We start from the raw sequence: 16,433 nt of genomic DNA on the forward strand, positions 1-16,433 counted from the left end.
TGGGGTGTGGTAATTAAGGAGTGGGCTGGTTAAGCAGGAAACACTGGGAACCAGTTATTTAGCATTTGAAAGTCAATTGTACAAATTCTTCTTCTCTGACAAATAAAATTTGCAGGTCTCTATATTTGATCTTTAAACAACTTCTTTTAGCAGGGAAACAAACATGACAGAAAGGTACTAATGTGTATGAGAATCACAGAAAGATAAACTGGTACATGCTAGGTAACTCAAAACAACCTATACAGATCTGATTCAATTACTGACTTAGATAAATAGGTTTTTTTTCCTTGTTTTATTATCTACTTTCCAATAAAGAGTGACTTTATTTACTAATTTATGTTCTATTGAATAAGACCCAAAACCTAGATTTTAGATGGATAAGTTACTAGGCAAAAATGATTAGATGTACTTCAAATAAGAATAAACTCCATGGAGGAACAACACCAGGGTTATGCACAGCTAGTTCTTAGAAAATAGCATTTTTGTCTGTAGATACTTTAAGGCAGGGGTGCCAAACATACGGCCCGCGGGCAAAAACTGGCCCACTTGAGTGTTCAATCGGCCCGCTTGATTGAATTTAGAAAATACAAAAACACTTCATGTTCAGGATATTTTTTTGTAAAATCATATTTCATTAAATATGAGTAAATAATAATAAATATCTCATATATTTGTACTTCTGTGCATGAAAACAAAAGGGAAAAACATTGACTTTTATTCATAGTTAATTAGATTATGACTGTACAGGTCCGGCCCGCTCGACATCTTATTAGGTTGTATGCAGCCCGTGAACCAAAATGAGGTTGACACCCCTGTGTAAAGGCATAAAATTCTGGTTAACACCGTCCTTATTGACAGTTTTGGAGGCTTTCAGGTTCTGGCTGGTGTGACACTAATTATCAGACTGCCATAATAGGACCCGTCAGGCAAGGTGCTAATAACTTAAGGCTGGACTTGTACTGAAGTGTCACAGGTTCTCTGACGCCTTAATACTATCTATACAGTCCACCAAAGCAGACGGCCAGAGTGTAATGATTAGCACTGACTCAGCCCCTAAAGCTGAAATGATTCACATTAGAGAGAATCTTATCATGTAAAAATAGAACCAATAGTGAAAGGCGGCCGTTTGTTTTCTTTTCATGTTGAATTGGATCCTGATTCACATCCTGTATTGACTCGGCCTGCATTTGGAAACTGACCACCTACTCATCCATCACAACAAAAGAGCCAGTGAGCAATGCATCCCTCCTGAGCCACATCCTCTCAGCTCAGGGGGGATCTTGTGATATTAATCAGAGGCCTGTGTGAAGAACAATCACTGTACTTACATCTGGACACAATGCACACAAACGCACACCAGCTGACCGCGGCTGGAAACATAAAAGTGACTGATTCTATACGACCATCCCAAAGTTTACCCTGTCCAGTAACAAAACCCATTGCCAAAAACAATACAGAGGCTTTACGTAGAAGCAATGAAATGACAAAAAACCCCAACATTATATGTAAGAACTATCATGCTATTCGTCCATTGGTTTTCTTGCATAATTCTTCATAATTGTTGTATAGAAAATGTGAGCTGTTCCAGACTTATTATGCGACTCTCCTCCTTAAGATACACTTATCTGTATTGTATAAACAGATCTGGACTGCAGGCAGGCCAGTCGATAATGTTCTAAGCTGCTCTGAAACTCCAGCATCAATCCTATCTAGATATCCATGCAGATTCCCCCAGCCAGAGCAATGAATAAACCCAAATGCCTTACATTACACAATGTCACGTTCAACAGGATTCCGAGAAAGTGAATTCTAAAAGCGGTCGCAATCCTCCGTAGAGTGAAGGTCAAGCAGATGCAGCTGTGGGCTGAGGTTTTTTACTAACCCACTGCGTCTCTTTCAGGACATCCTTAAAAATGCCCCTTTTTCATTGACTGCAACAAGAGCTGACACAAATTCAGTCAAAGGTAGTCAGCCTAGATGGCGTATACAGTCTTGCCTGGTGACAACGTTTTGCATTGTTTGCATATTGTGAGTCTGATGTAAATATCGCCATCTTTAAACAAAGCAGACGGCAATATCACATCGCACAGGAAGTTTTTCCCCTCTCCTCCTGCCCCAAGCCGGGCTTCCTACCATGACAGCTCGTGTCCTCCTTCCTCTCCACCCCGTGATCATTTTATAATCCTCTCATCTCCTCTCTGCCTTCCTCTCACATCACTTCCTTGTTTCCTTTGATGTCCTAACCCCTCTCATTTAACCCTCTTACACCCTCCCCTCCTCCCGCCCCCCAGTCTGGTCTTCTTATTTATCTCCTCTTCTCCTTCTCATAGCATCACAGTGTCTGGGCGAAAGGTTGGATACTACTGATGCTGATGCTAACAATACCAGTACCTGCACAGGGTTTATGTAGCAAAGAAAATAATGATCATGATGATTTTTTGTGGATATATTGAATATATAACTTCTTCAACCGTAATAACTGATTTTACCACTATACACATTCATATTCTTATTCTTGTTCTTCACAGTTAACACACACACACACCGTATAACTGCAAACCATTAAACATCATTGAAGGCGGGAACTGTTGTATTTTCCCTTTAGGACACAGTCAGATTTTGGCATGCAAACAAACTGTTCACAAAAAATTAAATCATCAGTGCAACAGTGCAGTGTTTGCAGCCATTCAGTGTAATGTTGAATTAATGCAGTACCTCATGAGTTACGGACCCTGTTCTATAGTACGTGTCACGTGCACACTTTGATCGCATGGCTCTCTGTAAAGCTCAAGGAACCCTGCCCGAACGAGACAGGAAAAGAGAACTCCACTGGAAGCCGACCTTTGACCCTTCTTTAGAGGAGTGACAGGATCACAATTGACCTCCAACCTCCAGGGTATTAACCAATCAGTGAAGTGTGACCTGCCATCAGGGGAGTGGCTACAAAGGCCCTCGCCGCCTCTCACATTCTGTGAATTCCAAGTGTCGTTCCAGCACATATCTCCGGTCACCCCGGAGATGAACACACACACACACACATGTTCGACAGACAGTATCAGCTACAAAACTTAGAAAATGTTGGGGTTTTTTTTTTGAAGGTGTACAGCACCACAGGGCGACGTAGCTCCTTCATTACTTGCCAGCCAGCCATATCATCAGCACAGACCACTGAACGCTGTAGTTGGCTGCCTCAAACGTTTCTGCTTTGCAAGTTCAATGACAGTCCAAGTATTCATTGTGCTGAAGAGAAGAGTTACAGACATGGATTTATTCTGAACTATATTAAACTAGGGCTTTCAAATCACCCATCTGCATCCGCTGGAGAGAAATAGAAGCATCATGGCAGCTGAGCACCGCTTAAATGTTATAAATAATCAGTCAAAATTGTTTTATAAACGTCAAATTAATCCCACAAGCTAATGTTGCATTTGGAGATGGATGATTGGCTCTTCATCTAAATTTGAAAGCAAAAACATTCCCAATGTCTGGTTGCTCAGTTTGGAACTTTCCAGAGTTTTAATTTGGCCATGTGTGTGTGTGGTCACGTGTGTGTGTGTGTGTGTGTGTGTGTATGTATGGGGGGTTCACAGAGGGTACCTAAAGTCATTTTCAGTGCCTTACATTTGTCCTTAGAAATCCAGTCCCATCCTGTGTGGTGCTGGTTAACATCATACTCGGCACACACGCCACTTACACGCACGTAAACAGAGCCGTACGAGTCACACACTCATCAGCTAGTCGCCCGCAAACGGACACACAGACAGAACCAGACCAGGCTACGCACTAATTACATGCCTGAAATTAGACATAATATCAGCGGGCCAGTTGACTATGGAAACAGTGATGGAAAGCCAGGTTACAAGCGTGTGTAAATGTGTGTGTGCTACTCTTTCATTTATGTTCTTAGGCACCAGAAGTCAAATGTAAAAACAACAAAGCCACACGAAGATCCAAGACCAGATCGAGGATCAGCAGGATATATATAGGCAGCAGCCTTAAAAGGGAAGTTGACCGAGTCCAGAGGAAACACTGAGACAACAGCCAGTGTCGTATGGCTCGACAGAGCTACTAATGTTGCACCGTCATACTCTTCATTGGTGTTTCCTCCAGAGCCAAACACCTCATCATGCATCGACTGTTTAAACCTCAGCACCTAAGTTGTTATTATCATCTTATCTTTAGCTGTGTTTTCCATAGGTGTCAAAGCATGACGTCCAACCAACGACGGTCACATTCAAGTTAATGATATAAATATAAAGAGTAAAAGTTCAAAAGGCAAAAATACTTCATATGGACATGGTTTGTTGCTCCCCACAAGGAAATACTTTTATCGCTTTTCCACAAACTCAGGAAGTTCAGAGGTCAGGGTCAGTGACAGAGGTGAACCCCTGCAGCTGAAGTGGACTCAGGGTCTCACTAGGGGCTATTCCTGCAGGGCAAATGCGTGTCAGATGGACACTAAGCCCCGGTCAACCAGTGAAAATATGGTTTTCTAGACCTTGAGGTCGTGGGTTTCTGAATGAGGGGTCGTGGTCTTTCCCTGAGAGTCACAGTGAAAGGAAGTGGGACGATGTAGAAACATGAATGAACGTAGCAGCTCTCCTTCACTTGAGTTAAGGGGAGTTTTTTTTCTTATCAGTATGACTGGACCACCTCTGAGATAAAACCTCATTGATGGGGCTCTTCGGTTGTTTGGAGGACTGTATATTATCATGGAGCTTCAAAATGTAGAAACCATTTTTTGGATTAAAGGAGTAGTATGAAAGAAATAGCTTTGGTTACCTTTAAGCTGCTTAATACAGTGTTTTGAACATCTTCACAACTTTACCTCATGCATATATCATTTTATAACCTCTGCTGCTGATTATTCATAACGCACTTTGGCATGAATTAAACCTTGCATTCCGTTGCCTTGCACCTATCACGTGTCTGATGACATTTAAATGTAATGTAATATTATCTAATCTAGCGTAATCTAATCCAGTGTAATGGATTCTTTTGTGTTGGACGTGCACTCTGAATCTTGATCCTTTAAGTCCTCTTAACCACTTCTTGAGGAAATGTAAACCAAAGCTTTAATTGCCATGTAATTTTTATACTTCATACTGGTACATTCACTTCTCTCCTGTACTTTACCACGGAAGTAACTGGGTAACTGTACATAAACAATGACAATGGGTTGAGTTTAGTTACAAGAATCCGTCAAGCACCTTAAGTCCTGTCCCTTGTTGCTGCAGCAGCAGCGGTAGCAGCAGCAGCAGCAGCATATTTGGCCCCTGTTTTGTTAATACTGCAGAAAGTTTTTCAAGCCCTCCGCTGGCTCTAAGTGAATTGGGTCTAATGTATCCTATTATGGTGCAATGAGGACAGGCCAAAGTCATCAAGCTCTTTATTTTGATGGATGTGGACACACAGACTCACACAACCACATGTACATNTCTTACCACACACCTTTCCTGAATCCAAAGCACACAAACACACCTCCTGAGCAGGCAGGCAGCGAGGAAGGAAGTCAATATTTGAGGAGCTGAAGCTACCTGGCCTCACGGTCAGGCTCCGCCTTTTCTGCTGCAGGCAAACTATAGGTTTCTACAATGCAGCTCTTAGCTCCCCGGTCTAAGGTGTTCCAGTGTTTTCAAGGCTTCAGCTCGCGCACAAATATTTTTATATTTTTAAACAGAGCTTTCAACAGATTAACTGTTTCATTGGTCTACTGCGCTTAGCCGAGTACAAACGAGAGGCTGTTGGTAAAACGGGTCTTGTGTTAGTGCATTAGCTAGCAGCAAGTAAGATGGCTAACAACTTCAGTCTTTTGTCTGTTTTGCATTATCTACATATGTTATTGGTTAACAAATAGTACAAGAACATCGTACTTTGAACGATGTTTATATGTTCGTTAAATGGATGTATAGATCTTCACTGAAATATATGTTTTCAAAAGCAAATGGTCATCACACAATTGTAACTAAAGCAACGAATAATAAAGCGAAGCTGTGGTCATTTTATCAAAGTGTTCAACTTTTTCATGATACATCATAAAACCAGTCCACGTTCTGTGGTTTTAAGAGAAGACACTAAGCTAATGTGGAACACAGGTGTATTTGGAAAAACTTTCCAAATAGAAACAAAGTACTGTGTACGTAGCTGAAGGCAGTAAATCATTTTTCTCTAATGCAAATCTCCATGCTCTCAGAGGATGAATAATTTAGCCTAGCCACTGGAATAAAGTCATTCATTCACTTAGCCTCAACATTATTTGTTCTTTTCTGGATCTTTTTGATTCCTAACTGGGAGGAACATCCTCACAGCCAAACTAGGCTTTTGTGCTCACAGCCAGAAGGTAAAATCCGACTTCTAAATCTTCCTTGACAACACAAATATTTAAAGGAAGCAAGTGAGGGGAGGTTACTAAGTAACAAGCAGAAACTGTAAAGAAAAAGGAGTTTCTCTGGGTTTTCAAATAAAGTTATTCTGAACAGTTATCACATTATTTATATGAATCATCTTCTAAACTACATAGCCAGGACACAGCATTACCACCTCAGCAAATGCACAGTGAACCAATGGGTATCAAAAAACCCAAGGTTTACTCCATATCATTCTGTCCACAAAATTTGGTTAGTTGTACATTTGTTGGAAATTTGTTCCACGGCAGGCGAGCAAGGGCGAGACAAATGCATTTACAGAGAGAGAGAGAGAGAGAGTCATGGCATCACATCTGGCCAAGTCGCTCTCCCACTGGCTTGAGTAACTCAATTCAAACCCAAATCAATTCAGAACTACTTTTATCTGTAAAAAATGATGTGTGTTTCTGCAAAGACAAACTCCCGTTCACTGATGTAGATGACTTGAAATATTTCATGCACATTGAAGGACCATCAAAGAAAACCATGCAGAATCTTCAAACTGTCCTTCTGTGACTACAGCATAATGGCCCACCCTAGTGCAAATTGTTGGCGATGTGTATTGTAAAGTGCCAGGAGTGGGGGTGGTAATGATGCTTTACCTGTAACAGGAAGCTTTTGATGTGAGCTGAGAGCACTCTGTAGAGGTATCAGTGTGATTTGCATTTAAACGGTGGCAAACACAAAGACACACTAATACACACACTCAACAATTACAACCTGTTTCGACTCATTGTGTCTTGGGAACAGTCAGGATGGAGGGACAAACAGTTGTAGATTAGTCAAGTAGATTAAGTTGTCTGACGTTGTAATTTAGACCTGAACGACACGCTCGTGAGCTTGTTTGGGTGAAAACGCAACGTAGGAGTCGAGCGAATAACATGAAGGTTCGGCTAGGAAAAATACCAAAGGGAATTAAAAAAAAAAAAAAAACTCAAATATGTCAAACCACTCTGGAAACAGATGGGGCCGTCCATTATTATCCCAAACTCACAGCAGTAGCCAGCAGATGTGGCAGGAAGGAAGGCCGGGGAAAGAAGACTCTGGAGAGAAATTCAGGCTTTCCCTTCCGTGCATGTATGCCTGGATGATCACATCATCCAGAAATCTACGGTTCTAGCGCTTCACTCCGAGCACTTCATGTAGGTCACACTAGTGAGGCAGACACAGCTGTGGACAGAAATACCCGAGGAGAAGAAGACAGAATGAATGATAACGGAAGAGAGATAGAGAGATCTAGAGAGAGAGAGAGAGAGAGAGCTGTGTGAGGAGAAGAGTTGAGGCAAACATATATTTATATATTAATTACATTTATGAGTCTAAAAATAATGTCTGCGATAACACAGCTGCCTTAAATAGTAAGTAAATCAAATAAATCATCACAGCAGGTGTTTCACTACATACTGTAATACTGTACAGTATATATTTTTACTGTACTGTACAGTAATTATATGCATACAATTGCAGTAATGACACTAATATTATTATTAAATATTATTATATTTTATTTATATATATTATTATTTATCCATGCAGTCATTTGTCTCAATGGCTTTACCCATTTTTTATGTCAACTATTTTTCTTTAAATAGATTTGAAATAATGTGCCCTATCAAACAAGGGAATTCTACAAAAGATAGTTTAGACATGTCTAATTAATTAAGAATAACTGTATCTGCACACACATATCTGTGGCCTACTTACAATAACTATGTGACCTACTTATGGGTCACGAGTAACCGTTTGAGAAACACTGCTCTGAAAACACACATACACGCAGTAAACCACAATTCTTTGACTTCCCACGATGGTTATTTGTCTACTACAGTGTTCATACAATAATGTACAGTACAACTGGTAATTATTGGTGAAATATATGAGAACAAAATCCAAACCACCGTAGCAGTGATCTGTGCCTCGTTCATATGAATCTCTGTTTTTTTAAAGACCATACAGCAATAACTGACTGACAATAACTGACTGACACTTTTTGGTACAACCAAATGTACAATATAAAAAAACAACAACAATGAAGACTATAGGCTATATTTGGAATGTACCTGGATAAATAAATATTTTTATTTTCCCTGTTAAATCGAATCCTAATATGAAGCCGTACTGGCTGCAGTGGTGATAGTGGGGCAACTGTTAACCTTTGACTGGTTAAAAGCCCCAAGCTGAGGCGGGAGAGGGGGGAGGTAATGGAGGTCTCACATACACGCGTGCGCGCACGCACGCACGAGCGCGCGCACACACACACACTGGGATGTCAGAAAACAAAGGAAATTCACACTCATTTCCTCCGTGTGGTTTCGGTACAAATCAACAACATCCTGTCCTTTTGTGAATCCTGCCTGCCCTCATGCTGGTTTGCGTTTCAGAGGAGGCGGCGTCTCCTCTGTGTGTGTGTTTTTTTTAACACTGCCATGGAAGCCTGAAGACATACCTCACATTGTTGCAGAGGAAGGAAGGACACGTCCTTGTTAGAAGGGCATTATTTATTCTGATGGGGGGGAGTGGGGGCTCAAGACGTGTGACGTCAGAAATGAACACCTGGATTGATTCATTACACTGTTGAATCGACACGAATCCATATTTCTTTCATCATTTTGTGTTTTGCATGGTTTATACCTTTTTAAATGGACTTCGCTTCGACCTCAAAAAGACAACAATAATGGAGATTGCAGAACTAAAGCCATGTTCAGCACACCAGGATCGGCCCACTCACTTCTGCTCTGGGGTTTACTTTTAGCATGTAGGAGGAAGAGCGCAGTGCATGAATAAATAAATGAAAAAGCTAAAGCAGAGAGAGAGAGGAGACTCTTTATGTAAATCAGGCCTGACATTGCCCTTGTGACAATGAAAGCCATCCCTTCTCTCCCTCTCTCTGTCTCTAACGCACGCATATGCCTCATTCGCCATTTCTTCCCCATTCATAAAAATCTTGGTATCGCGCCTGCGCAATGTTATTCTGAGTCCTCCCCATTCATAAAAATGTAACCTCCGCATTTCGGCCCTCCCATTCACAAAAAAGAGAGGAAAAAAAGAAGCGCAGGCATCTGCGCAGTGCCGTCCCTTTCCTTCCCTTTACCCTCCCATTCATAAAAACCTCACTTCCCTCCCCCTCGGTGGTTGCAACATCATACCCAAAGCTCTGCGTCCACAACTGCAGTCGCATTTTACGCACCAGCGAGTGGAGCTCAGTGCTGGAGGTTTGCTCTCCTGTCGCCTACACCTTCCTGTGTAAATTATTTCCCCCCGCAACGTTTATTCGGACTAATTTTTTTCCCCTCTACACTGCTGGAGCTACTCACTCCTGCGCGCTGACTGGACTATAACCTGCGCTCAAACGTGGTGCGCAACGAAGAGAATGAGAATTTTATCCTGAAACCACAGTAAGTGATCGCCTCTTGTTTATGTCTATGTTATGTTTATCTTATTATGTCTATACCTCAGGATCCCTTGGCTGCACACGCAGATCCACTGTTCCCGATCCTAGGGAGCGACTAACGCGCCTGCAAATTCTATTTTGCAACAAGCTGCGTTTCCCAGACCGTGTTTGCACACGGTCAATATTTAACCACCGATTTCCGACTAAAGCAGGTCTGAAGGCGCAGCAAGGAGGAAAACGGCGTTGAACGCGCAACTTGTCTGCTGACGGTTCTGGATTTCGATTTTTCTGTTTGTGTCGTCCTTTAGAGTCCGCGTCGATTATAAAAAAGCAACAACAAAAAAGCCGCTCAGCAGACATCCGATCTGTCATCTTCTGTGTCCATTACATGTTGTTAATCTCGGGAGATTCGGTTGCACGTCTCGTCTCCCCAGTCTGCACACCGTGTCGGATGTGTCAGGTGTTTCTGTAATATGGACCGTTTTAGTATTCCAACTGTGTTATTCCAAATATATTACAGCTTTTACCTTAAATATGCCTTTTTTTGGGGGGGGAGAGGGGGGGGTGTTGTTTATATATTTTTTTATCGTTCGTGGATAACATCCGGCGCTGCGCACCAAATTACGCACTCGCGGTCGACCTCGAAGCCTGGCAGTTGCGTTGACGGCACACGATGTACTGTTTGGTTAATCTCCAGTTATGATAAAGGGTGTTAAACACATTATATAATCGAGCGTCCGCCTCCGGGTTTTTATGACTCAGTTCATTCACATATTGAAGGGAGGGTCGCGCGCGCTCACGCACGCACACACGCAGTTCCGACTTTGAGCTCATAATGGTCGGGATTTGACCAACACAAGAGCCCGGCGGTGCCAGTGATGTCGCAACAGGTTTCACAACCAGGGGTTTGTTGGGGATGTGAGAAGAAAGGTTATAAATTATTTGGTAGAATATATACCTAAACAAAGGACAGCAGTGGAGGCCACCACCACCCTTTAATGGTCACAGACAATCAGCACAGAGCAACACGTCTATATGTTTTTAAAAAAACCAAACAAATAAAGTGTTTTCCGTCCCCAAAAGACCGCAATTAACACACTGCATGAGAACAAAGCGGGGGGTTGTACCAGCCAGAGCGTTCAGATGTGGATCACAAATGTGTTGTATTCAAACATTTAAATTAAAATTCTAAAATAAAAATAAAATCCGTAAATTTTTCAATGTTGCAAAAAAAAGAATAAATTAAAAAAAGTCACCGCGGAAACGGGTGAAGCCGACTTCATTCAGCGTCTTCGTGACTGGGACGCACCGATTCATGCTTGTAGCCATGCGCCTTCATTCACAAAAAACAGCAATTCATTAAACGGGGTTCATTCACAAATCCCACGCTTGGCCTTTTTATCTACTGCGTTTTTCTGTTAAAGGATAATTAACAGATAGTGCTTTTTTACATGCCTATAGAAGATGATAATATAATATAAACTATATTTCTGATGGTTATTTAAATGCAAAGACTCGTACATTTTTGTCCTTAGCTTTGGATTTGAATGCGTCTCTCTCCAGCCTACCCTGTTCCCTTTCTTTTTCTCTCCTGTCTTGTTTGCATCTTTAAGTATTTTGCATGCAAGACCTGCTCTCTGGTACTTTGTGAGGAAAAGCAACAAGGCTCCAACTTCTATTCTTCTAATGTCAAAGTTAGAAAGGAGGAGGTCTGAAACCCTGTTGGTATTCAGTCTAAATATCAAGATCATGTGGAAACAGAAAATCCTCCGCAGGAACATTCTGGTTTAAAAATGAAATGTCCGTTTTATATGTTGACTACGTGTTGTTTTGACCTCGCAGGTCCGTTCACAAAGTCACTGTATGTTTTATCGTCATCCGCCTTGGGTCATGTGGCTTAGCAATTTGTTCAGTTATGAGCTAACGCTGTGATTACTCATCAAGCTGAGGCGACGTAAACGTAGCAGCATCGTCAAAGTAGACGGTGGGTGAACGGAAAGATACTCCAAAGTATGCACACGCATATGCTTCAAATCAAATCAAAACTAAATATAGGATTCACCCTCTACCAGTACACTGGATCAGATTAAAGAAAAATGGAAAGGGGATGTGGACATATGGACTGCATTAAGATTGCTTATCCTTTTTCCTTCTCGTCTTCTTTGTCTCCTCTTTACCTTTTAATGCTCATTATTACATGGAAATACATTGACATATTTATAAGATAAGACTTGACAGGGTTAAAGATCTGAGTCATTGCTTTTGTGTTTCTTGCTTTTTACAGTACACCTAAATGCTGCTTTAAAGTGTCGACGTGCGAGGCACCAGCCTACACATGGAGTCCAGGGTTCCCCACCACATCCCCGGAGTGTCCTCCTCCCTCATATCCCAGCCCTTGTTGGACAGCCGAGTACCTTATGGGCGTCTGCAGCACCCCCTTACCATCTACCCCATCGACCAGATTAAGTCCTCACACGTGGCCAACGACTACATCGACAGCCCCACTGTCGTCTCGCAGCAGCCCCCGAGCCAGAAGGCTGCAAACCGCAGAATTACATGGCTGGGCCAGAACCAAGAGGGTTTCCTGGGGGCGAACAACAACCATCATCACAATCACCAACACCAGCACCACCAGCAGGGCAGGTGTGATCCTCACCCACAACAGGACACCACCACCCACCCTTGGATTTCGTTCAGTGGGAGGCCCAGCTCCATCAGCAGCAGCAGCAGTACGTCCTCTGACCAGAGACTGCTGGACCATGCTGCACCCACTCCAACTGTGGACCATCATCTAAACCTGCACCCCCACCAGGGGCCCCTGAACACAATCAGTGCCCGAAGTCCAGCCAGCTTGACTTCCTCTGAAACTAAAGTCCTCACCTCCTCCTCCTCCGCTTCCTCCTGCTCCTCCTTCAAATCGATGGACCTAAAGGCTGCAAAGATGTCAGCAGGAGGCGTGTGCCCCACCGGTGGCCAGCAAAGGGTGGCGGTGATCCCTTCCTCCCCGGCCGAGAAGAAGCACCTCCTTCTCTGTGAGCACTGCGGAAAGTGCCGCTGCACAGAGTGTACGCTTCCCAGAACCCTGCCCTCCTGCTGGGTGTGTAACCAGGAGTGCCTGTGCTCTGCCCAGAACCTGGTGGATGCAGCCACCTGCATGTGCCTGGTCAAAGGCATCTTCTACCACTGTACTGAGGATGAGGATGATGAGGGCTCCTGTGCCGACAAGCCCTGCTCATGCTCCCAGGCTAACTGCTGCGCACGCTGGTCCTTCATGGCCGCTCTTTCTCTCGTTCTGCCATGTCTGGTCTGCTATCTCCCAGCCACGGGCATGGCCAAACTCGGACAGAAGTGTTATGATAACGTTAGCAGGCCCGGCTGCCGCTGCAGGAACTTGCAGGGTGGCATAAGTGTCCCTGTGTGTAAAAATACAGGTGCAGAGTCCAAAGTGGGGACACAAGAGAAGAAGCAGCAGCAGCAGCAGCAGCCGCAGCAGCCGCAGCAGCAGCAGGGGGCATGATACTGGACCAAACAAGCTGCTCGTTCTGCCATGTCTGGTCTGCTATCTCCCAGCCACGGGCATGGCCAAACTCGGACAGAAGTGTTATGATAACGTTAGCAGGCCCGGCTGCCGCTGCAGGAACTTGCAGGGTGGCATAAGTGTCCCTGTGTGTAAAAATACAGGTGCAGAGTCCAAAGTGGGGACACAAGAGAAGAAGCAGCAGCAGCAGCAGCCGCAGCAGCCGCAGCAGCCGCAGCAGCAGCAGGGGGCATGATACTGGACCAAACAGGCTGGCAATGACCTTGCAAAATATGGACAAGACCACATTGTCTCACTCTGTAAGGATAGGACAATCCAACGCCGACCCCTTAAACTACCACATTAATCTGCTGGAAGATGACTTATGTAAAACAAAGGTACTTAAAAATGGCTTTTCGACCTGTGTTTGAGAGGGTGGTTAACACGTTGGGCCTGATCCAAGAGCTGGCTACAGTAGAAATAGCTAACAGGCCCTCTGAGATGTTTTTAAAACATTTTTTTCTTAGAGGGACACAAGAAGAAGAGACAAGATTGTGGGACTTGTATTTGTGTTGTGCAAATATGACTAAAGGCACAAAATTATTGTACCTCTCTGCTGCTCTGTATTTCTCAGCTAAAGTTGTGTTGGTAACTAACCCGATGCTGGTTGCTGATCCTTGGATAACATTCAAGTTATGTGACGGAGTGGTGGATCTGTGCAACCCTCGCTTCCCCAAAGTACGACCCTGTTCCCCTCTTCTAGAACAAACGATAACACATCCTGCGGCTTCATGATAAGCCGATTCAAAGATGAAACCATCACTTACTCTCTCTCTGCTATTGTCACGATGACTATCTCCTAGCATCACTATTGTCCCTCTTCCACTTGAAAAACAATAGCTCGGTATTTCTAGCATCTGATCTTCATGAAAGGTCCATGAAAAACCCACCGTTTCGGGTAATTTCCTGTTGTTCTTGCTCTGTACCGTTCAGTGATACAGACAGTGAGGAAGAGAGAGGGTTGTCGCTTCGCAGCATTTTAAAGGGTGAAGCACAGACATTCGGAAAGATTCTGAATGCCGTTAGCCAATCACCTCAGAGGTAATGCATGTCACGATCTGCATGCTCTAGTGTAAAGGTTACCCACCATGCTAGAAGTCGATGTGTCGTAGAGAAAATGTTTAAAAATGTACACCCAACCTTCTCAGGGACTGTTACTGAAATCCTCTCTAGAACTTGGCGTACTGCATGTGGATTTTGAAACTGCCTGGTCTGCTTCCTCTTTGCATAAGTCGGCAAAGAAACCCTTTTGGGGGGCAAAAAAGGCAATACTGAACAATGTTATACAAGTAAGCTAACCTGAACTGGCCAGAAAAATGATGCTTGAGGAGGAGAGGGGATAGAGAGGGATGAATCAGGGGAGAAGGGATAACAAATGTCTTCGTAATTGTGTTTCTATCGGTTCAGCCTTTTGTCAAAGTCAAACCTGCCACTTGCACAACCTTTTTAGGAGAACCAACACCCCCTTAAAGGATGTACTAAAGCACAGTATTAACCACCTCAGCTATCTCACATTACAGTGGAGTGTACCACCTTAAGCCCACGCACCCCAGCCTCCCTGCACACGAGTAGTGTCTTCATTCGATTTCCTATTATTACGCTGCATAGCTGCATTAGTCAGATAAGTCTATCTTTTATCCTCAAAAGTCTATTTTTGTGGCTTGCATGATAGTCTTAGGACTTTGCCAAAGGATGCTAGCATACAGTAGCATGTTTTCACCGTCTGAGTGATCACACTTGTAATGCACTCGTTGCCATTAGGAGTCGACGGCAGAGGCACGTTGCCCTTCAGTACAGACGGCCTTCTCCGTCCGGTATTAGGGCTCTAGACTCTGTACCACACGGCTCTCCTTCACGTTGCACCCTTAACTTCCATTAAGGTGTCAAATTTTTTGCTCATAACCACAATTGTCTCGTTGCACAAAGTCGTTACCACAGAGGGGAAAAAAGGAAAAGAAAAAAAAAAATAGACACACTGTCCTTAGTCTTGAATGTATGAGGCAATATTTTCAAAACCTAGCAATTCAGTCTAAAGAGAAAGGTGCCAAACTAAAGAATGAATGTGAGACTGGGCGAAGGCCCAGTAGGTGTCAGTTGGCAGCGAAAATCACAAATGTTTTGACAATATATTTAGTAATAGAGCTATGCAGGTGAAATGTTATTTGCTGTAAATAGTTTCACAACATTTGTGTTCTTTAGAAGAAACTTTTAAATGTCCTTGAAAGATTGCATGGTACATTATAACTACAATTATGTACAAATATATAGAGAATATATTAGATATATATATATATATATATATATATATATATATAAATATATTTTGAGGGTAAGATAAAGATGTTTTCGAGGTGCGAGTTAGAAGAAGTGTGGTGAGTGGAAGGTTTATGGAGGGGAGCAACAATATGACTGGTCTTTCCGATCACTAGCACTTGATTTAGCGAAGTGTACCCAGTGATTCAAAATAGCAGCAACAATCCTGCTGTTTTTGCTATCCGTGGCTCATTAGTAGTCAAGGGGCTAAGCTAATTCCTTGGTTCCTTTTTTTGAGTCCCAGAGACTGTGGGCTCATTGAATCCACACAGGGAACACAATCTACCCCTATCCGGATCAACCCATTTCCTGCTGTTACTGCTCAGTGTCTCAGCCTTCTTTTTTCTCTCCCTCGCTTTTTACCCTCCTCTCCCTTCCTCGGGTCCCTCTTCTTCCCTCTTTCCTCCCTGAGAAATTGTCCAACAACAACCCCTGGCCTTGATTGACAAACACAGCTGCTGTGCATAAACGTGTCATACCGCAAAGGCGGGAGAAAAGAGAGACAAGTCTGTTCCTCTCTTTCACCCTCTTCCTCGCTGCTTTCAGCCTGCCTTTGTTTTGTTTTGGTTTTCTTTCGTTTTTTTTTTTTAATCTCAAATTGTGTTCGTGTCATCTACTTTTTTCAACACTTTGGTTTTAATTCCTCAGATATGTCACTACAAGTGCAGTTCTGGCCACTTCATAACAGATTTATGCTTTTTCATGTGTCCACAAGCCTGATCAGGGTGTGGAACCTCACCAACAAATC

The 16,433-nt window shown here is 43.2% G+C and overlaps 1 protein-coding gene across 1 annotated transcript; it reads left to right on the top strand.

Annotated features, from left to right (window-relative positions):
• The first annotated feature begins 8,817 nt into the window (after nucleotides 1-8,817).
• spry4 (sprouty homolog 4 (Drosophila)) lies at nucleotides 8,818-13,325 on the top strand. Its single transcript, XM_008332908.3, has 2 exons — nucleotides 8,818-9,799; nucleotides 12,080-13,325. The coding sequence occupies exon 2, from the start codon at nucleotides 12,131-12,133 to the stop codon at nucleotides 13,310-13,312; it is 1,182 nt and encodes a 393-aa protein (XP_008331130.1). The 5' UTR covers nucleotides 8,818-9,799; nucleotides 12,080-12,130; the 3' UTR covers nucleotides 13,313-13,325.
• Nucleotides 13,326-16,433: the final 3,108 nt, after the last annotated feature.

This window comes from Cynoglossus semilaevis, chromosome 19 (assembly GCF_000523025.1).
Source record: "Cynoglossus semilaevis isolate Cse_v1.0 chromosome 19, Cse_v1.0, whole genome shotgun sequence".
In the NCBI taxonomy this organism is placed as follows: Eukaryota; Metazoa; Chordata; class Actinopteri; order Pleuronectiformes; family Cynoglossidae; genus Cynoglossus; species Cynoglossus semilaevis.